Raw genomic sequence first — 23,533 nt, forward strand, 5'->3', positions numbered from 1 at the left:
ATTTTACATTTTGTACCATATCCGGTACTTGTTTTGTTCGACAACTGAGTTGGCCTCATTTTTTTATTTGTGGTCCGTATATTTATTTTTTTTTTGAAGAAGAAGACGTTCGTTTTGCAAACAGGGCCGTGTTTCCGATCCCATTACGCTAATGTCTTCAGCAGCACAATGGCGCGCATACTTTGCAAGACACATAAAGGCTTTTGGAATGCCTACTACTACCGAATCAAAAGATGTGTACATAGGTAGGATCTTAATTTTGTGCTCTTATGATTGTTGGTGCTGTTGTGCACAATGGTTGGGACCAGACATCCATCTGAAACTAAGAGATGTGTATGCTTTGCCAGCTAGATGCCGCCGAGATGATCAAAGCCCACTTCCGAGGAAATAAAGTATCCTGCGGCCTTGGCGTACGCCTTCGCTCGCGCACAAGGCCACGAGAGCTTTATCGTATGGCCTGATGTCTATTGAGGTTTACGAACGTTCATGCGCTGTTGGCGCGTGCTCTGTAAGTCGACGTTAATGGGTCTCTTCATTTTTTTTTACCTGTTTGATGTTTTATCCGTTATCCGTACTATATACCCATCACCTAGTGCAAAGTAGCCAACCGGGCCTGCTTTTTCGATGACCTGCCCACTTTTATCATTCGTCTTTCTCGCTCACTCTCTTGCATTATATATCACCGTCCAAGCGCACCGTACTGATGGTTAACCAGCGAAGCTAAAACTTGCGTTCCCGCTGTTTTTAACATGGTTAGTCCTGACGGCTCATTGAGGTCTTTTCTAATTACGGGTCACGTCTTTCTAGAAACATTAGTTGGTGCTTGCCGCCCATGCGGCAATTTTTTGTTTTTAAAGAATATTGGTGATTAAGTTCACCTTGGTGGAATAGTGGTCACGGTGCTCAAAAATTGACCCCAAGTCACGGGTTCGACCCCGGCAGGGGTGGTCACATTTCGTTGCAGGCGAAGTGGTAGATGCCAGTGTGCTGTGTGACGTTAGTTCACGTTAAAAAACATCTGATAGTCAAAAGTTGCGGAGCCTATCATTGCGGCGTCCTTCGTGATCATGCCGTTGTTTTGTAATGCAAAGCTCGAGAAATTATTACAATTGGTGATCGCTCGACTTGCCCAATTTCCGAAAGCCGAAATCTAAGGACTCGTTTATCTTACACAGATTACTATACAAAACTATGGCACCAAAGAAAGTATACCAGATGCTATTATTGGTAATTCCAGTATAAATGTAAACAAAGAAAGGGGGTGCAAAGATTACTTGCCACTGGCAGTAACCAAACGCCTTTTTCAGACGCGTTATTCGATGGTCGCAGGGCCAGTCTCTGCCAGCGGTAAATTATCTATTCTTCCAATTTTCTTTCTTCACAATTAAATTAACAATTAGTTCTCATAGCACCCCGCATACTGTCGCACAGGGGGGAGAGAGCTTTTGCGTACGTAAACAGATGGATAAATTTCAGTTTCGCTTAACCATGCACCCCTTCGATGTAATAAAATATTTTCCGATGGAACAGTTATTGTCCCATATAGACCCAACGCGTGGCTTTAGCGCCAGTGATTGCATTTCAATAGCTCCGACGTATGAAGTCTCAGACTGAGCGGTTTCGGTAGTTTATACCCTACATATACGGTGTAAACCCTATTGCATTCGATGCCAGTGTTCGCGTAATCACCTTCGAGACGCACAAGTGCTTACACTAACGAGCTTTACGCAATTAGGCACCGCTGACATCGAATCGCCACCGATGACTTCATCTCGGGCATCTTTTTGTACGCTAATGCGCGAACATTGTGCTTAGAATTCGTAAAAGGGGGTTGTGTTGGTCCGACGTTTATACAAGATGACTTGTATTCTTCAAGGCTCGAACGGAACAATACATAACCGTTCTCTTCTAGCCTTGAGGAAGACAAGTCCGCTTGCCGGAAAGCTGGCTCGACACAACCCCTGTTTACGGATTTTCCATCGCAAGCGTCCATCTTCCCATGTTTGTCGTTTTTTGTAGAGATTGTGATTGTTTTCATGGGCTGCGAGAGTGCATATCGCAGGCCGTTTTACAAATTGCAGTTAAGAGCAATGTGAACAAGATAACATCGTTTCAAGCAACGGAGAACATTCTTTGAGCAACATGGTCTGAAATTCAGGACCGTGTGTTAATTATATGCTTTGAAAACAACAACTGAATGCCTCTCTTATCCTAATCTCTAATCACCTAGTGTGGTGCGTTGTCTATCTTTAGTCTCGTCGGAAAACTATGAAAGGTTTGTTGTTTACATACTGTTGGAGGAGGGAGCGTATTGTCAGTGGGATGCGATAAATGTTGGTTCTGTGCAGAGTTTTTATGGTCTTTCTTGCTAATCAGCTCTTCGAAAGTGCCAGAGTGCAGTAGGTCATTGTGCGCAGTGTCCTCCAGAGACCCATGAAGCAGAACACCAAGTTCGATGTTGCGAAACTGCTCATTGGGTTTCTTTGTCGAAACGTCCAAACTGTTGACGTAATTGCAAACATCAAAACCAATTACTCAAAAATTGTTGCCTTTTTGTTTTAATTGTAACGTATTGCCAGTGTTTGGTATTTTGGGCTTGATTGAAAGCGCCACAAACAATTACTGAACCTTCGCTTTTCCTAACCGAACGGTGTGCCCTGTTCGTGTGAAAACCAACATCACTTCATGGCCAACGATGTTCGCTTCTAGTGGCAAAATATTTAGACAGTGATACAGCGAAAGAGAAGTACCGGAGAGGTTTCTTCTGTGGCACGACTAGCATATATACTCGCAAGGTCGGCAGCGCGAAAAGGAGCAAGACGGAGACGAGGGACAAACAACAGCGCAGCTTCACATCCATGGACATGACGGAGAACGAGGAAATGGTGCATACACGACTCCACCAATGCAGAGTATACTGAACATGTGCAGCTATAGAAACGAGTGTGAAACCTTGCAGTGTCTCTAGAAAGGTTCAAAACTGCTATTTAGTGATGACATCCAAAGAATGTGCATCCTACTTTTACCAAGTCATTTCGGCTTTTTGATGAAGACAGTGCAAGCTACGTAGCGGGTGCTAGGTACGTTTAATTAGCTACTGGTCTAACTGAATTCTGCAAATCGTAGTTAGGTTGATTTTATGTGGACGCGTTGCTAGAGTTACGTTGCTCGTAGTCAAGTTAGTATAGCTACGTGTCTTTGACGTTTTGGAAGCAGCAGCCGAAGTGTTGAAGTTACAAATAGTGAACTCTGTTACGCGAACGTGTACCCATGAAAATAAACTCTATACAATCATTCAAAGGTGATCTATACTCGTGTAAGATGCGTTGGCTACTTGTCACTGATTCTCGGGCCCGCCCAACAATATGCGCCTTTGTTACGTTACTCATACGATCGGATGGCACGCAAAATTATTTCAGCGGAGTTGTAAATGACACTCCTGCTTGACCTCATGACGTCCGCCCTCCAATTGAAAACTCGCATTGCCCTCTCTGGGCAAAGCGCTGACCTCATAGATCACGAAAATATGTGACTTTATCAGGATGCCATCATGATGCTTCAAGATGAAGTGCTTGCAAGACGCCATGATTCACGTCACGAACCGACGTCGTCGTTCCGTCAAAGGTGGACAATCTCGGGGTCATTGCGACGCCACGTGAAAGACAGAATGATTCGGTGCTGTGGTACTCCATCGGTACATGCTTGGCCTCGTCAGTTCAGTCTAGGCACTGCTATGGCGTGGTCGTAAGTCGCAAGCAGAGTTCACTACAGCGGCAAGCATGGGTCGACCGCGCATTGTAGGAATGGCTGAGAGGCAGCGAACTAGCGAAGAACGTGGGCGACCGCAGATACGGGAGTGCACCTGTCAGTTTCGCTGCTCTCAATCGAGTAGAATGGCTTCAACTTGTTCTGCCATATAACTGACGATAACATTGCGTAATGATCCGACAGACGCAGGTGCGCCATACGACGAACCCTATACTATAGTATGCTTTAGCGAGCGCAAAATCGTCTTCGGGCCTTCATACATAAAATATGAGATGCAAATCTCAACTTCTTCGCAATGGAATTTTACCCGTCGTATTAACTTAACAGTCAAAGTTTCTCATTCTTAAGCTTGAAGACAGCTCTTTGAGCACCGGCAAAAGCTTTTGGATTTTGACAGCGGTGTAATTTTAAAGCTTCATATTATCCGCGCACTTTTAGGTGAACGTTTACGGAGACAAAGCTGCGAAATATAATCACGACTCGTTCACTAACGGCGTGCTTCATAAGTTATGCCAGTATCGTGTCTTTGGAAGGTAAATTCTCAAAATCTTTTGGTTGAGGAGGAACAGGAGGAAAGGAAAAGGCATGGATGTTAACCAGTCTGAAAGGAACAGTACGCTACCCCACAATGAGAATAGAGATGAGGGAGTTTGAAAGAGAAGAAGAGAAATAGAGGAGAGCACGCACACGCGTTGTGCTCACAAATGCTGATGACTTGGAACATGTTGACATACACTAACTGACGAAAGTCCGAAAAAACGCGGTTCTAGTTCACTGACGTTCCACTGAATGATGGATGCTGCCTTGACTTCTTCTCGGAAAGGATGGTGATCGTTAGTCATATTTATACTCGAGCGATTCAAGTACTAGACTTGAGGCGTTCAGTACTTTGAGAGCGCTTCGAGCAGACGTTGTCCCCATGTCCAACAAGACCTGTCAGACGGCATTCATGAGAGAACGAAGCATAGTTATAACTTTGCCATGCTTCTTATGTGTGCCATCAGCGGTTGGTGAAGGCCCCTGAGTGTGCGTGGTCTTCTGACGTTCTATGCTTAATGGAAGACTTGAAAAAATAGGCCATTCCTCTGTAAAGGTACTCCTATTCGCTGTCTTCTTTGGATTTGTCGATCCAGTTGCGGCTTCACTTATTGGTGCAGCAGTAGAGGTGGCACTGTCGTTTCGAGCTTGCGCAAACCTTTGAGGTCGAACGATGGCGCCGACACCGCTGCCGACGCCGGCCTTTTTCAGCAGCATCCTTGTGGGTCGAATTGTCTCTGACCATTTGCTTAAGCTCCGCGCGCTCCTTCTTAATTCGAGGGTGGTCTTTCGATGAGGCAGTGTGTGACCCATTACAGTTACCGCATTTAAAAATGTGTATTGACACGCATCTTCCGAATGGCGTTCTGCGCACCGGGGGCAGCGTAGCGAATTCGGGCACACGCGCTTGACATGACCTAGTTTAAAGCACTGGTGATACTGAAGTGGCTTTTGCACAAAAGGCCAAACAGGATGTCGAAAATGCCCGAGTTTGACATGAGATGGTGTGCAATCGCCTTTGAAGACCAGTTTCACACAGCGTGACTTCCCAAAGCGGTGTACCTGAGTGATGACAGTACCCCCAATTGCCGGTTTAATGAGAGTAGGCAAGTCAGCGTCGGGAATCGCAATGTCTACGTCGTATATCACACCGACTATGAATGCGTTGTCAATCGGTATAAAGGGACGCACTTCTATGCCACCTAGCTCAGTCACTTGTTTGAGTGGTCCAAGCGCATTCACGTGGAATACGACAATGGCGAGTATATTTTTTCGCGTATTTACTCTGACGTCCTTGATTTCATTAGGCAACACAGGCTCCAAAAAAACGGCAGCATATCCACGGAGTGAATGATGGAGAGTGGGGCGAAGAATTCGTCCGTCCATGCGTCCGTCAGTGTGACCGTCTATGCGTCCATCAGCCCGTCCGTGCGTGCGTCTGTTCGTGCGTCCGTCTCTGCGTTCGTCCATGCAGCCGCCCCTGCGTCCGTTCATGCGTCCATCCATGCATCTGTCTATGTGTCCGTTCGTTCATCTATTCAACACTCCAAGTACCACCATCTCGCATCTTTTCATCATATATCCCCCATATAGAACCACCGCCATCCAGCGGACATTCCAAGGACTAAACGAGAGGTGGCACACGCACACTTTCTTACGGCTTGCGCTTCGGGTCCACTTCCCACCTTTAACCACGTCGAGTTCATGGTATATACTAGTTCACTGTATTCATGGCACTGCGGCCGAACGCTCGCTAAACCTTTCGAAAACCAAGGAGGTTACGCGCAGCGAGTATGACGTAGCAAACTTTTTCAGTCAGATAGTGCTCAATGTACATGCGAATGGCTGCAAATGGGAAATGAGAGGCGGAGACTTGGGCTTTTACTTTCTTACGGCTTGCGCTTCGTATCTACTTCCCATTTTTAACCACGTCGAGTTCATTCATGGTATATACAAGTTCGTTGTATTCATGGCACTGCGGCTCAACGCTCGCTAAACCTTTCTAAAGCTAAGGAGGTTACACCCAGCGAGTATAACGTAGCAACCCTTTCTTGTCAGATAGTGCTCAATGTACATGCCAATGGCTGCTAATGGTGATCGCAGCCTGCGCGTTAACTAAAAGCCGAATGCTCCTGTCTCTCATTGCCCATTAGCAGCCATTGATATGTACATTGAGCACTATTTTTTTATTGTTCAACAACGCACAGAAGAAGTCTCTCACCGACACCACCTTGGAGGTCAAAATGTTATACTTGTTACATACTATGGGGGACGAACGGGTGCCACTATAAGGAGCTTCGCCCCTAAAAGCGGGAAGGGCCTGCCTGTTCAGCAGTCGCAGGCTTCCGAGGACTCTTCTGGCACGAAGATGATGACGTGTGGCCAGCGTTCATGCCTTAACATTATAGTCGCTGTACTCGCAGAAGTGGGCGAGGCTGCGTTGGCAATCTTCCTCTTCGCCCTCTTGCTATGGGCTGGAATGAAATCATCGTCGCATGAGTCGTCTTCCGAGGCAGCTGAGTGCAGCTCCGTATCCTCGCTGTCACTGAGTGAGGTTCCTGTCTTCCTCGTGGTGGTCAGCCTAAATGACTGCATGCTGGCAAGGGGGTTCCTGAAGGCCCTGCGTCCACGGCTGCAAGACGTGGAGCCGAGGCACCAGGAAAGTCTGAAAGTTTCACCGAAAAAATCGAAGAGCACAGAGAGAAGCGCTTGGCGGCATAATATGTAGCATGCACAATCGAACGAACGCCTCCGTGGCATGTACAATAGTAGCATGTAAAATCGAACGCCGTGAACTCTGCGTGCATGCGGCATGAATCTCTCTACTGACTTTGTTTATTGTATGTTTTGGCATTTGTTTCTTTGCAAACACGGTGAACTTGTACGAATTAGTCAGCATAAAAGGGCCGCGGGGGGGGGGGGGGGGAACGTCGTCTTGCGACAAGGTGGCTGCTCACTACGTGCAGCCACGCCGAGGCGCAATCACTAAGCTTAGGCAGAAAAATGTATACTACCCATCATTCCCCTGCAGGCTGGAGCGACATGCCTTGCCACCCCTCCCACATACCAACGCCAGATTTCCCTCTGATGCTTTGTTATAGAAACTCTATGTCGATGTCGGTATGACCTCCGCACAATGATTGACGTATGTGTCGCCGCTGTCGACGTGCGCAGAGCCGGGCTTCGAAGCGGCGTGTGATCCGCATGCTGTCGGTGCTGGTGCTGGAGTTCTTCGTGTGCTGGACGCCGTTGTACGTGCTGCACACGTGGACCGTGTTCGACGCGCACGCAGCATACAGCCGCGTGCCGGCGGGCGCCTTCGCTGCCGTCCACCTGCTGGCCTACGTGTCCTCGTGCTGCAACCCCATCACGTACTGCTTCATGCACGACAAGTACCGACAGGCGTTCCGTAACGTCCTCGCTTGCTCGAGCGCCGCGAGTCGCAGGCGCCGGCGGTGGTCCTCGACTAAGAGCCACGACCGCTTTGTCTCCCTCAACAGCATCTGCAGCAACGGCAAGAACGCCAGCGGTATGTCATTAGCCACTTTTCTTTCTTGTTTTGTTTCATTAACGTGAAAGCCTTACCGGCGTCCTTCGTCAGAGGCGTCAATACGAGTGATGCGAAAAATGGCGTGACTTAAGTCAACGGGGTCGTGAAACGAAACTGAAACTTCCCGGTGGCAATTTTTCCGGCTTCAATTAGCATTAGACAAACTGACCGCGAAACATTTCAGCACAATGTGCAGTCTGTAAATATTGATGCCCGCCTGACATCACGCTTTTTGAGGGGCTCATTAGTGACCACGCGGCCCGATTGGCCGCTATAGGAACTAATATGTGACATTGGTGAAACGTCAAAGTAAGAGAAGTTACGAACAGAGCGTTAGCTATATAATTAGTTCTAAAGTAATATATTTATAAAACCCAGAAAAGCAAAAAAGTAACACAACAGTTCTTGCGCTCTGAGTTGTTCTCTGTGCGATTACAGCGAGTAATCTGCTTAATTCCGCTTTCAAGTACATCCGAGTTCTGTCACGTGTGTATCCTTGCAATCCCGCCGGTCGATTTGGGCCTTGGCTCGGTCAGTGCAGCCAGTGCCGCGTCCCAGTTTCTAAATGCGAATGCATTTTTAGTCGGGCTATGTCCGGCATTCGGCGTTGACCGCGGTGGTGTCCACGCGCCGACAGGTTCTATCTCTCCGCTCTCACTCCTTCTCCCATAGCAACAGCTGCGGGCATGCGCGCTTATCCTCACCCCTAGCAACCGGAGCATGTGGTGCGAGAGAGTGTAGAAGAGGGTACGTGCAGTGCTTCACCACTCCTTCTCTCGCCATTTGTTCTCTCTCCTTCCCCGCCCGCCTCACTTTCCCGTCTACTCGCGCCTCACTCACGACCATTCTAGGAAGTCTTGTGCGCGCGTGCGCACATGAAGGCTCCTTAGACCGTTCCCTGGCTGGGCACCTCTCAAAAACACCCGGCAATGTGTGCTCGAGACGCCACTGTGAAACGCCAACGCCATGCCGAGAACGCTGGCACCCCACTCTCGTGACCGCTCGCTCCTCCCTCTCGACCGTTCGCTGGCTGGGCGCCTCTCAAGGCGATGGCAGAAGTCGGTGAAGGCAAATGTCTGACGGCAACGTTACCCTCTCACGGTGCAATAAATGCCTTCGCATTTCCTCAGGATTTCTTTCGGGGAGGTGGGGGCATTTTTTTCTCTTGTTGCATGAGGTACTGTTTGCTGCCTGTTCTGGGTGGCTTAGTGCTCGCGTCAACCATGTGCGTCGTGAGACAGGTCCGCGCAACTTATGAGAGTGTAAACAACGTTCGCTTTCACAAGCTGCCCACAGCACAGAACAGTGAGCCACAGCGCAGAACAGTGTTTCTACGAGCTATCAACCGCGATGGTTCCGATGGTATGGGCACACAGAGTAGAGGCATGGTCGGGGCATCCAAAAATGGAGGTTCTGACACGCGGTCTCGATACGAGTGCTTCCAGGGCGCAGGCTTCTTCGCCGTTGTCGCCGTCACCGCTGTCTTTCTCCGACGACGGCCGATCTCGCGCTCGCATTGGTGTGTCGGCATGTGGCTCTAAGTCCAAGAAACGACTCCACTCTAGCAGACGGTGGTGTAGTTCGGGATGCTCGGCCATCTACGCTGCGTGTCCGTGGCGTTATGGTATTGTTATAGTGGCGACACCCCCGTAATCGAAACAGTATGATACTACAAACCATGGTCCTCTAGTGCTCAAATACATCGCAGCGTTGTCATGTTTTGTCGCCGACAGGGAGTCTTTATTGGCTGTCTTAAAGACGTCAGCTGCACGATTGATGGGAATGGGAGCTGGGACACCGGAATTGCGGTTTTTAAGTTATTCAGTAAGCTCAGACGATCAAACGAGTCGAGCTATACTATTCAATGGATGGCCAGGATTATGAATACTAACGTACTTGAAAATTTTCAGAAAAGGTTTCACAGCCTCTTTAAATCACCATATGATGCCATCCGTGACGTCACAGACCCCCCAAAATTATGACATTTTTGCGTCATCGGGATATAATGTTACATAACTTCACTTGATGAAGTCATCACTTGACATCGTAGATTAGTGAAAGGTAGGGCTATTACGGAAGCTAGTGCAAAAGCAGGTGAGGTGCCTGCGATCCTGGCGGCAGTAGAAAAGTACGTTAGGTGCAGAAGACTTTACGAGTGTGCAGGATTAGTGCATTGACTTCGATGGAAAAAAGATATCTTTCACTTCACTTTCCAGTCGTCCAAGGTGAATGCAGTCGTCTTATGTGAGTGCCCTTCGAGTTTTAATTAAGCATTCTTGGACTAAATCTTCAAGGAAAGGAATCTGCGGGGGTGTTGGTGACCACGCGAAAGCGCAGCAGCAATTAAAAAGTCAATTAAATAAGAAGCAGTATGACGGGATAGACATAATTTGCAGTGGGCGCAGAGATGAAGATGAAACAGCTGGACACATCATACATTTCTGTAAAGAGCGTCACCCTATTCCAATGCAATGAGGCTGAATTTTCCAAAGCTTTCAAATTTAGGGACAGTTGAAGGAAAATGGACTCTAAACAGGTGTAAATAGGCAAAATGAGGTTATTTTATAGGTGGCTAAAATTAAGCTGTGAGTGAAATGGAGTCGTGAACTACATAGAGTTAGTTCTTCTGAGTTAAGGCTAGGTCAAGTGAACCGCTGCCCAACCAAAATGGTGCAACCACGTTCATTCATCCATACTGTATAAGCAAGGGAAAGCAGCCAGCTGTTAAAGCAAATGGATATTTGGTCCCAAATGAAATCAGGCCAGTACACTTGCCGCAGCAAGTATGCATATCACAAAGCTACGCCGAGGGTAAGCAGTGCACTGCAGTGGCTACAAATCACACCACACCATGCAAAACAATGTTAGATCTGCGTAAATCATGGCGAGAATAACATAGCCATTCAAGTATCCAGATTAACAATTTATAGCTTGAAGATAAAACTAACAGAGAGCCTTACGCATATACCTAAGACGGCTCCAAGATGAAATACATATTATTTCTCTTCTCAGACAATGTATTAATCCTGCCCCCCCCCCCCCCCCCCGAAAGCTTTCTGCGCCTAACGTGGTTCTGCTTGCCTCCAAAATCAGAGGCATTGCTTTTCTTTTTTTGCGCTTCACCTGGTTTTATATTGCCTCCATGATCGGTTCGCTTTTGACCGAGCGATGAAGTCATGTCAAGTTGCGATAACATCACAAACTAGTGACACGACGTCATGATGGCGCCATCATTGCGTAATGATGAGTTGTAGCGTCGCTCGGGTTGACGCTGACACCGCCAACGACGGTCCATGGTTAATATCCGCGTTTGATGAAGCAGTAAGACTTTCGTTTTAATATGCGCAATCGCACTCGTAACTAGCGAACGTTTAATAATTATATTCTGGATATTAATTTTAGGGGTCGGACGCAAATCTAGCTGGGCATGCCATTTTCATTAAAGCCGCCCTTGTAAGAGCGTCGCGAAGAAACGTTTAACTTCGGAAAGCCCCCTGTAAGAGCGTGAAATACCTGATCGCTTAGCTCTTATCAGAGCACCTTTATTGAAAAATTCCTCTCTCAGCTAGAGCATGTAGAGCACAGGCTTAAATTACTTCTATTCTTAAACACTTAACAGCGATCATTAAAAATTTAATTAAGGCGTAATTACAAATTCTTGAGAAGTTCATCTGCAGCAAGACGTCGTTAACCTGGAGGCTAGAATAGAAACGACGTTGCCACGCTGTTTTGTATAGATATAATGCTAAGAACGATGCAATTAAAGTAAAACCCCTCATGTAGGTATACAATGACTGCATAATGCCTGATGCAAGAGAGATGAAAAACTTTTCAGCATGGGATTTCTCTGGAGACAAAGTTTGGACAAGTGTTTTCTTTCGACAAGGCTGGTTGTCGAAACGCTGGTTCTAGCGGTACCTTGTGGTCACGCATTTTTTTTATCTCTTCAATCTTCGATCTCCCTTTGAAAAAAAAAAACAGAGCCAAATTTTTTTTAATTTAACGTAAGTAGCTTGAATGGGAGGAGCCTGATGGCAAGTTCCAGTTGGAGAACAAGAGCTATCTTCAGTGCTCCCTCAAGTGCGGCTGCCTTTCAGTGGTCGAACAGGAGTAAAGGCACTGTCATCCAGCCGTCGTTGAGAATGGGAGCGCTTCTGCTGCGCCGAGAGGAGCCGGAAGCAGTTTGTAGTGCACTCGTCTGAAGAGCGCAGTATGCGACAAGTCATATTTATTTATTCATTTTATTTATACGAAAACCTTAATTGCCCAAAGAGGGCATTACATAAGGGGGATGCTAGCGTGAGTACAAAAACGAGGTGTGTGTATATAATGGTAAACCATTAACACAAAAAAACTGCGAAATAAATTAGGTGACATGTATTTCGAGGTAAACAGTATGTGCTGTCATCACTCTCGCTAAGTAATGAGTACAGATTAAAAAAAACGATAGAGCACAATTCAGAGGAGGTAACAAGAAAGTCTGCAACAAAAATACACAAAGCAAAGTACAACACTAATGAATCATGACCATGTTACGTTATACAATTTTTTGCGTGGGGGATGTTTTCGTTTTATTTTACAAGATATGCGAATATATTTAGGCTAAGGAGGGTTTCCTTCGAAAAACACTATTCGGGCAGCTTGAAATAAAGTTGATTTTGTAAGTGACACGATAGATGAGGGCAAAAAATTTCATTTTGTAATCGATAATACTAACGGCTAATTTCGATATAAGTTCGTACGAGCAAATATTGGTTTTATTTTATGAACATGGTCTCGCCGAGTAGATACATTGGGAGGAGACAGAAGGTTAGCTCGAGCGAATGTGGTGTTACCGTGATAAAGATTGTGAAAAAATACCAACCGTGCGAATTTTCTGCGCGAGCCAAGACTGACAAGATTATCATTTTCTTCAAGGCAGATACACTTACCTAATGAGAATATGAAGACATGATAAACCGGGTTGATTTATTTTGAGCTGATTTGAGCAGGTAGGACCTCTAAGCATGATGTGGGTGTCAAGTGACAGAGGCATATTGCAAAGAAGGCCTGATGGGTGAATTATACGCACCAAGTCCTATATCAGTGTTTAAGTATCCTAATTTTTTTGCATGCTTTGCAGGTGACGTGTTCAATGTGCGCATTACAGCATAAGCTTGACGTAAAAAGTACACCAAGGTATTTAACTGAGGATACTAGACACCACGTATTTTATATCGGTTAGCGTTCGGGCGAGCAGTTGAAGCGAATTGCGTGTGTTCAGTCTTTGAAATATTGATTTTCATTTGCCACATGTTACACTATTCTGTTAGCCAATTTAATCTGACTGTAGTGAAATGGCATCGCTGTTGCTGGTTATGGCTCCGCATTTCTTGGCATTTGTTTTAATTTTGCTTCAGCCGGTAAGCATGGCGTCAATGGTAGCAAGCACGAGTACTTTGACGCCATTGATGTTGGCCGTACTGACGCAATTTGTGCAATGATGGCGAAGAAGTGCACACATGTCAACGTTTGATTGGCGCGTTGTTGCACAGATTTACCATGGTGAATTAGATAGTGGTGAGCATGCGACAGACGGATTTCAAGCGTATGTTACTGCTACCCCCACAGTGAATGCTGGATGCTAGGTCGCCCTGCGCGCTATTTAACCTTGAGTCGAAGTTCCGTTTAGAGAAAAGCTTGATTATCTAAGCTTGTTGTGGTGTTTGCTTGCTTCTTCGCTTATCTCCTGCGCTTTATTCCAACTGGCTGTAGAATTATTGCTCATCTGTGCTACCATCTCTCCCTGCCGAAATACCATCTTACTACTTAGAATATTTTATGGATTTGCTTGGTGCGTCATGTTGTTTCCTTGGCAGATCGATGCATTGAACACAAGGGGACAACTGTGTCGCGTGTTGGCTTGGACATCGTCTCTTTCAATTTTTTTGCTTAATTTTTAATCGAGAAGGCTGGAATGACTCCTGGAGAGAATTATTGATTATTTTTTATCAAGTACGCATACTGCACCCAATGACACGTCACAAATAATTACAGAACGTCGTTCAAACAAACAAGCTGGTAACGAAGAGAAGGCAATCATCCAGTCGTCGTTATGGTCTGCAGGTGATTCTGAGACAGGTTGAAGCATTTGGTGACAAAACGTGTTAGTTTTTTTTAATACTTTTTTCAAGCTAGTGATGACAAAGTTTTGCGGAAACCTACTTACCCTGCTTATCACTTTCACTGCGATGCAGGCGAACTCCTGGAAGCCCATGTATGAAGCCCGTGTGCGCCTCCGGTGCGCGCATCAAAAGCCACCAGCCCTCGAAGTTTACTTGAGCCCTGCACTGTAGCGCGCCTCATATCCCGAGTGGCCTCAGAACGTTAACGCCCGTAAACCAATCACCTTATCACCTTATCACCTTTACTGCACTGACGCAGTTTCTCGTACTTCCTCCTCAGATGAACATTCAGTTGCCGTGCTTGATACGTACATTTTATCCTTTTGTTGCATTTATATTTCATTGCTTACTTTTAGTTCGGGCTTTTCCATCGGTGCCAGCGTAATAACTGATCACAGGCAGGCCTGTCCATCATTCCTCTTCTCCACTTCCTTTCCTCTATCTACCCTCCTTGGTCGTTCAATGGTTATAGTACGCGGCCGCTAAACCAAAGGTCGCGGGCCCGAATCGAGGCCGTGACAGCCACATCTTTATGTAAATTATATATGCTTGACGCTCGTGTGCTTGAATTTAGGTGCACGTTAAAGAACCCCAGATGGTCGACATTTCCGGAGCACTCCACTGCGGCGTCTATCATAATCATATACTTGTTTTGGGACGTTAAATCTTAACAACTATTATGCTACACCATTTCTTCCACTCTCGGTGCGCTATTTTTTTACGAGTAGTAGATGGATTTTGTGCCCCTCCCCGTGGTAATTGTCGCAGTGTTGTCTCTCGATTTCCTTTTCACCCTGGAGTATGCCTTTTGGCATATGAGATAAAAATAATGCAATTAAATTTTGATTGAGTGAACTTCAATGTACCCAAATAAATATTTCACCTAACTCGAGCTTCATTAAACTGTATTAGAATATGGAATAGCACTGGGCATATCAGATGTCAAGGCAAACATCCCAAATACAATTTATTTTGACTAGGATTCCGCAATTTTCACTTGCACTAGCGTCCTTGAAGCGCAGGAAGAGGCAGAGCTGTCCAGATGGTACGTTTCTTTGAACTGTCTCTGGAACAGCGTGACACGAATTGTCGCAACTTTCTGATATAAGCTACAGCCTCCGCTATAAGTACAAGTTTTCAACTTGCCTCAGCCGTTACAACTTCTTCATCGCACACATCTTCTTTTTTTTTCCCTTCAGGACGAACACTAAAAAGCAATATTTTCAATCCTTATACTTCTGCGCAGGTACTGAAGCACACGTGGCTTCTTTTCATATGCCGCACAGCCACCTTGCCTTGGCGGCGCTGCATGCACACGAGATGATGCACCGCCGCCGATGGATGGGTGGCCGGTTTGGGGGCAGCTCGTTTCGGCAATGACACTGCTCCGTAGCACAACACTTCAGTGAATTGATCTCACAAATGAGCCCGGGTTGGCGTTAGACTGAAATATTCATTGTTTAAAAATTCACTCGACCGAAATATTTCTGCATAGAATGCACGGGAAAAGCGACGGACATTTTCTGCGTGTTTAGAAAAAGTGGTTAACGATTTAGAGTACTATAGGTACTCTACTATGGGAGAGCACAAAGCCGTACCTATAAAAGTTCGTTATGCTGAAATATTCGCCGAGGCGACGTTCGTTCAAAGGAGTTTACCCTAGTAATAATAACAGTGGACCGCCCTTCACGCTCTATTTACTGCTCCCGAAATAGCTGCCTGCCGCTCACTTCCTGCAAAACGTTATTGCTTTCCATCACTCAGCTGCTATTTTCTTCGTTCTTCGCGCTTTCCTTTTATGACTCTGCTTTCTGCTCACGCATTACTGTGCCCCAGGGGCGTTCGCGAAATGGCTCGTTTATAGATCTGCAGTCTGTTAGTAGTTTATATCACAGTTGCTATATTAAATGAAAATGTGATAATTTGTGAAGCCACCACGGTGCTATGGGAAAACGCGTTTACAGCCCATCAGAGCTGTGATAACAAAATCGCGACTTCGCTGACGTGATCTATGAACGCGGAGCGGTGCAACTTACTTACTTCCTTTCTTTCTTTCTTTCTTTCTTTCTTTCTTTCTTTCTTTCTTTCTTTCTTTCTTTCTTTCTTTCCGAGGAAAGCAGTTACTATTGTTAGATCAGTGCACAAGATAAGGCTTTCCTTTAACAGCGACACCGTCGTGCGAATTCGGCATTCTTCAATATATTTCCACATTATGTGACATTCTTCTTTTTTCTTTAGATTCGTGGGACGGCCGACTTGGCCCAGGCGCAATATACCTCCGAATCATGGGCTTTCACCGTACTCGTTTGGTTTAAGAACCGTTTCAGCGTATTCCTCAGCAAGGATGGAATGCTACGCACATCCCTTTCTTATATCAGGCCATCACGAATGTACTTGTCAGAGAAGAAGAAATGGTAGAAAAGGAAATGCAGGGAGATTAACCGGTGTAAAAAAGTCGAATACAGGAAACGGTAGACAGACCAGACAACAATAGCGCCCAGCTTGTTCTACCTTCTTGGGTCTTTGTTGTCTTCGTCCTCTTTACGCTTTAAGACGCTCGTGAAATTTTACAAACTCGCCCAGGTTTCACTTGTAGCTGGTCCTGGATGTTTGAGCTAAGCCGAAGATGCCGTTAAAGCCAGAGGACTCTTAGCTGCCATCTAGAGCAGAGGATGTAATTTCTCTGAAGCTTGCCGTTTCGTTTATTGTTGTTTCTCTCTCTTTATCGCCAAGGTGTCAGTTCTATTAGGCTTACAGCCTTACGGATAAACGCTATAGACACCTTCGAGAGCACCGGTAAATGACGGTGCACGTGACTGCGCGACCACAGGTGTCGTACTTGCAGGGAGGTCGTCTCTCCATCGCTGCCGCAGCGATGGCACTGGCCGCCACGGCCAGCCCGGAAGACCGACGACGAAGAGGTCTCGGCGGCCGGACTCCGCCGAAGACTGTTCACCCACTTCTGCCGACATGCCACCGTGGAAGCGGGAGGTGTGACGCAGCGCCATATCAACCCTTAATGCAGGCAGCGTGGCCGAGGAAAAGACTGTGAGGTAACAAAACAAAATGGCGAAGACAAAAGAAGCTCACTGGCTATACCACCGCTTCGCACGCCATTTACTCTCTGGATGCAAGTCTGCTTTTTGTCTCAACTGGCACATTTAGGACTGCAATAATGCCGAGTGCAACTCGCGGCCTGCTTCTCGCACCACTGCCATTCTTTTTGCTTCAAGGCTTTAGTCGAACGTCTACGTCTACAAAAAAAAAATTGCCTGTTCTAAGATACCTGGCCCACGCTGATGCCTCAAAGAGTCATTGCATTTGGAAAGCCACGTGCGGAGAAAGCACGGACATAAATATAGACTCACGTCTTGCGCACTTCATTGCTGCATTTTATATATCCGGACGTTTGCAGCTGGTGCAAAGGTTCACCGCACTGTGAATTTCGCAGGCTCAGACAAATGTAGATAGGATCAAACGCTGTTGCATAAGAATAAATACTTTCGTTCCCTAAAATACCTGTCTTCCGTCTATACGTCCAGAGGGGATGGACATAAATGTGCTTTCATCCGAAGCATGCCGTTGGTACATTTCGCTTGATTTTCCCTTCCCGAATGTCCGCAACAGAGGTAGATATTCACAGCGCTGTGAATTTTTCAGACTGAGACAAATATAGAATGCCACCGCCTTAAAATGAATTGAAGTGCTCTGTAAAACGATTGTAAAATTTATAGCCGCCAATATTCTAATGGCATTTATTGTCAAATCAACCTTCTCTGAATAAGAAATTGCGCGAAGTCGAATTTTAACGAGAAATCAGTGCTTAATGAATTTGGTGACTCCCCTTTCATGCTGCACATAGCCAGTACCTGTTCTGGGTAGGTGCAGCTCCACCAATATCAGTACGCCTGCGTTTCTAGCATTTCAAACCTGTATGAATGACGCAATCCGCTTTAACGTGCCGACGACTACTGACAACAGAATGTGTGACTCTATCATTCAAAATGACAGCTTAATCAAAGTGATTGATGGGGCGTTGACACTTAAACAGCGTCTGTCAAAACTATGCTTAAAATAGGTGCGAAACCTGCATCTATCTCGGAGAAGGAGAGAGAGAGTGAGAAAAGAAACCTGTCCATGTGGTGTTGCAGTTCTGGCACCGCTAAATTTAAATTTCGACCTCTGGTGTACAGAACAGCACTGTTACGTCGGGCCACTTTACGAGTGTTTTCTGCGCAGTGGAAAACATTTCTTCACCACCTATTAAATCGCGTCTCTAGATTTCTTAATGTGCTATATATATATATATATATATATATATATATATATATATATATATATATATATATATATATATATATATATATATATATATATATATATATATATATATATATATATATATAACTAAGCACACGTGAACGGTTGTAATCCTATTGCCCCATTTAATTTACCTCTCTATACGCCTTATGTTGTGAGGTTTCGTGATTCCCAGAAGGCCCATTAGTCTTTGTTTTCTATCGGAGTATTTAAAAAAGAAGACACCTGCCACGGCGGCTTAGTTGCCAATGTCCTCGACGGCTGACCCGCAGGTCGCGGGATCGAATCCCGGCAGCGGCGGCCCCACCTTCAACGGAGGCGAAAATGCTTGCGGCTACCTTGATTTATGCGCACGTTAAAGAAAACGCCACAGGGTCAAGAATTTCCGGAGACCTCTACTGTGGCGTCTCTTATATTCGTATATGGGAGTTTTGGGATGTAAAACTCAAATAATTATTATCATTAGAGAAGAAGAACAGGACGCCAATTACGAAGGCAGCCGACGCGGTGTGATTAACGATGCCTGGCGTCATCAACGGAATGATTACAGAAAGCAAGATGTCACATATATCTTGATTACTTAACGACTAAAATTGAAGAAGGTGACATAGACAGTCCGCGAGAAACAAAGCAGCTCGAAACGTGAACAGCGAAGTATGTTACTTAAAATGCACGCTTTGAGTATGAATGAAACGGTGCAGGCGATAATGCGCCCTCCAAATTGTTCGCATTTCAGTTTTTCGCACCAAAGTGAGAGGTTCGAGACCACGAACATTTCAGAGTTCATGGTTCTCGTGAATCAAAATAAAGACAGTAATTCTGAGATGACACGTGCTTGCGTCATATTACTGCTATAGACTACACGCGTAGATATTCAATTTCCAGTTTCCAAGGAAGATTCCGAAGACGCTTATTGGAAAATACCATGCGGAGCAGCAGGGACAGCACCGACGGAAAACAGAAGCACATTCGCGAAAGTGAAATCGTCTGGAACGGCATGCTATTACGAGTTATAGTTCTTGCGTTCACTTCTAAAGGCCCTCGGAGAATCAAACTTTTGTACACACCAGGAGCGATTTCTATTTCGAGAACCGTATTCAGTAGAACTCGATTCAAAAAGGCGTCATGGTGAAATTGATGAATTGCCTCCGGCGAAGTTCATGCGGGTGCCTCGACCTCATCCTCGGCGTATGTCTAACTCCCTCTTTCATCATGTTTCTCGCCTATTTGCCAGCTTGGCGCACTAACCACTGCCACTGCAAACTGCGCTAACCCGACTCCAGCTACTCCGGTGAAATTGCATCTTTGCTGACACGTATAGAAGCGTTTCGCCTGGGTTTAGAGTCAATTCAGGCGCACAAAACTTACTATCAGTAATACCAGAATTGCAAGAGTCGATGTCTCTGTGCAAACACTTTCATTGTCTCTTTGTTTGTCAGTTTGTTTGTTCGTTCGTTTGTTTGTTTGTTTGTTTGTTTGTTTGTTTGTTTGTTCTTGAAGCAAGCGTCCAACGTACCGTGATGCCACAGTTTGAGGCACTTTATTCAAATGCCGTGAGGATGCGTGTGACACTGACAGCGTTGACTGTAACTGTGTTAATACGCATATACTTCATGAAGTCGTTCAAGCGTTGCTAGAAATGACGCTAATAAGAACATCGTGCCCCGAGTTCTTAAAATTCTGGTGCCTTTATATAGTAAGGTTATTATTAAGTCCTCGACGTCGCATTCAAAGGAAGTTTTCTGATGCTTCTAAAATCTAAGAGTACCTGAAAACAAAGCGACCTCTAAGCGCTTACTAACGTTGTCTAAATCACAGAGCGCACACAACTATAATAGTGGAGGTGAAAAAGTGTATCATTCTTATCGCTGGATCATCGAGTTAGTGGCCAAATAGGCGAAAAGAGCATCGAGGTATGAACGAAGGACCTCTTTCAAAGGTATATGATCCTTCCGAGGGGTATATAAAATGTTAATGCCTGTCTTTTTTTCATAGCCTACTCATATCCTTGACAGCAGACTCATCATATCTATGCCCTCGCGAGAAACGGCTGCCGCTATGACGATTCCTTAAATATTCAGGAACCACATTGATGCGGCAGTCATACGAAAATAAATATGAAGGCCATTTAGGCGAACCGCGAATATTTTATTGTTATTACGAGGGCACGGTGCTGCGGTTAGCGCTTTTCTTTTTGGTCTGGGTCTTGTTCTGGAAGTTTGTGTTTTTTTGTTTTTGTTGTTTGTACCTTACTCTCCGGGTTTCAGAAAATCGATATATTTCCTCTTTTGCATTTAGGTAAAGGATCTTTACGGAGTACGCTCACAAGCCGCCTGTCCAGTCTGAAAGAAGAGAAACCGACCAACGATATAAATGAAGTCGCTGACCAAAAGCACGGTAAACAAGAAGAACGCTCAAGAAAACTGTATTACTAACAACTAACCATTTTCTTCCGAGGAAGCGTAGTGAATAATAATACGAGTCCTTCAATACTAACTCTCTTATTACAAGTCAACTTTTGCCGATGCGGCTTTTCAACTTTTCCTAACCACTTCTGTGCAGTGAATGAACTACAACTCAAGACTATATATACGGTGAATTTTGTAGACACATTGCTGTGGACAGGCTACTAAGACGACCCTTGCTGTTCTGTGAGTGTCAAACAAGAGAATGTGGTGCATCGGAAGGAATAACAGGAAAAAGAAAGAATGTAAGGAATACGCCACATGATTGGATTTTTTGTTTTTATTCAAGGACTAATTGTTCCACGTGGAAGCGCCTCGCGGTGTCGCCCTTGTGGATAGCTCTTCTTAAGATGCTTTCAAAAAACTTGTTCGTACCGGACCGTGCTCGGTGTTCACGCGTGAGAATCATCCATGCGGTGCAAGCACATTGACTATACGTTAAGCGGGCGTGCGCGCGTGTGTGTGTGTGTTGGTGCGTGTGCACGTGCGTGTTTTCACAATCGTAGTTTCTCACAATCGCCGCAAGCACATTCACAACTTTCACAGGTGGTGGCGTCGCCATGCGGCATCTGTCGTAACTGTCATTTGGGGAATGTCCACGCAGCCATGCCATCGTTCAGTCGGTCTCACTTTGGCGGTTCGCTGGTGCTTTATATTTTGTCGCTGGCAATTTCTACTACGGTTATTCTGAAGACGGAGAGGTATTGCGAGTCGTAGTAGCAACGATTTACTCTTTATGGCTTGCTCGCTGAGCTAGAAGAATCACAAAATGTGTTGGATGGTGCACTGTGCAGACGCCGTGCAGTCAAATGCGAAGTTTCCTGCTTTGCACGAGCACGGGCGCTCGGTCTTCCCCGGCCGTGGCACGAGCAGCGTTCACAAAGCTGTACACCACATCAGACGATGTGCCTGGCGTTCGAAACTTCTTTTCCACAAATATACGCCCCACACGCGTTTCTCAAACGCAGTGTGGGATAGAATACGTGCTAGAGTCAATAACATTCTCAGCAAAGCCTTGACAACACGGTGGCTGCAGCCGAAAATACTACACAGGTCGGAGTGACGGGCACACCGGTGGCGGCTGCCGGCGCGCCGGCTGCACGATCCCCCAAACGACAGCCATGTTGGGCTTGCACCAGCGCCCTCTCTAGGCGGTGAAAGTTGCGAATGGTTTTGCTTCTTATTGGCAAAGTCGTGACTCGCGACACGTGTCTCGTGCGTTTCATTTGCTTTCGGAGTCTCTAAACGTTCGCAGCTACTTCTCCAGTGGTTAACTATTTCATACGCCTCTACGGCGAACGGCACACCGCGAACAAGTCATTTTAGTTTATCACACTAATAAAAAAATACCCTATTTCGATCGATAGTTCAGCGAGAACAGTCGATACGTGCGCATCCTTACACACGAACCGAACTGAGCGCAAGGGCGGGTAAAATGCTAATGAAGTTATATATGAAAGTGGAGGTTCTCGTACGCGCTGTCCTCCATCGCTATTGATCGCGTCATCCGCCACGACTCAGCCACGAGATAAAAAGAAGACATCTGTACCAGCATGAAAGAAATACCTCATTCTGATGGGTCGCTTCGCCCAAGTCCACTCTTCCAAGTTACATCTTTACCGCTGTGAGGTGTGCCGCCCGTTACGGCCATAACACGTTGGTGGAACGCTATTCGCTGCCGGCGGATACGTGGCCTGCGGCTGGGACCGGACTTCCGAAGCGTGTGACGTGCCTCGTAATAAGAGGTCTTCGCGCCTTGCAGGAAGCCTGCGTATCTTCGCCGGCGGCAACGAAACGGTGCTTGCCGTCGCGCTGTTTACGGTTCCCGGCAACGAACAAGTGTATTGGACGATTCCGGCTTCAGCCATAAAGAAGCCCTGAGGGGTGGTTTCGGCGAGTGGTTGGCGTTAGTCAACGTCTTCGGCGTCCCGGATTTCGTCAAAGCCTTCTAAGCGGGATCTTGCTCGATTGCATGCGGAATAGAGAATATGGCTGCAGTTTGCCTGCGGCGTTTAGTTGGGGATGTTCTGAACGGATCTTCGATACACATGGACAACGAATTGTATGCAGTCAATATATAAAAAAACGAAAGTAAGATTGTGTATTGTGCACGCTCAAGGATCGGCGGATTGCCATTTGAAGCCCAAGCTAGTTGCCTGTGGTCAAAAAAAAAAAATAATACCGGAGCGAATCTTCACCACAAAAAGAAGCTTGTGCATGCTTTAAGAAGAATTCGAAAACTCCTGTAAACACAGAAATGCGATACTGGCGTATTCGCCCGATTGAACCAATGAAAGGCGTGTATTTTCAGGGTCTTCGGGTATCGGAGTGGAGAGGATTATTGAATATTCAATGGTTGATGTAACCGAAGGTATGACATTGATAATATTGACGGTAGGAAAGCAGGGAATAAGCTGATGAGACATTAGTCGCTTTGCGCTTAGGTAATGCATCAAACGAATAGCGGCTTTTGTGAAGAAAGGAGGGTGGGGGGGGGGGGAATACAGCAAAGCATGCGATCCATCGTTTCTGTCAAGTAGGGTAATTGATCCTACTAAATGTTTTGCAAACAACGTGAGGCACGTGGAGACAATGTGAACAAGCATGCACTGAGCTCGAACACATACTGCTTGCACTCTCTTCTTATGTCCACGCATTCTTTGTTTCGCAGCATAGCATGCCAACAAACTTGCGTCACAGCGCTATAACGCGATGCCACCGTATTAACT

The 23,533-nt window shown here is 46.0% G+C and overlaps 1 protein-coding gene across 10 annotated transcripts in view; it reads left to right on the forward strand.

Moving 5' to 3' along the window:
* The window catches only part of LOC119170175 (cholecystokinin receptor type A), a 282,014-nt gene that overhangs the window by 252,901 nt on the left and 5,580 nt on the right, over positions 1-23,533 (forward strand). For 6 of the 10 annotated variants that reach the window (XM_075878795.1, XM_075878752.1, XM_075878743.1 and 3 more), the window contains exons 5-6: positions 7,480-7,834; positions 20,638-20,736. In XM_075878795.1, the coding sequence (XP_075734910.1) occupies positions 7,480-7,834; positions 20,638-20,736 (454 nt within the window). Of the gene's footprint in view, positions 1-7,479; positions 7,835-16,849; positions 17,073-20,637; positions 20,737-23,533 lie in introns of all 10 variants that reach the window. The other 4 variants (XM_075878762.1, XM_075878768.1, XM_075878771.1 and 1 more) reach the window with 3 other exon arrangements.

This window comes from Rhipicephalus microplus, chromosome 2 (assembly GCF_043290135.1).
Source record: "Rhipicephalus microplus isolate Deutch F79 chromosome 2, USDA_Rmic, whole genome shotgun sequence".
Classification (NCBI taxonomy): Eukaryota; Metazoa; Arthropoda; class Arachnida; order Ixodida; family Ixodidae; genus Rhipicephalus; species Rhipicephalus microplus.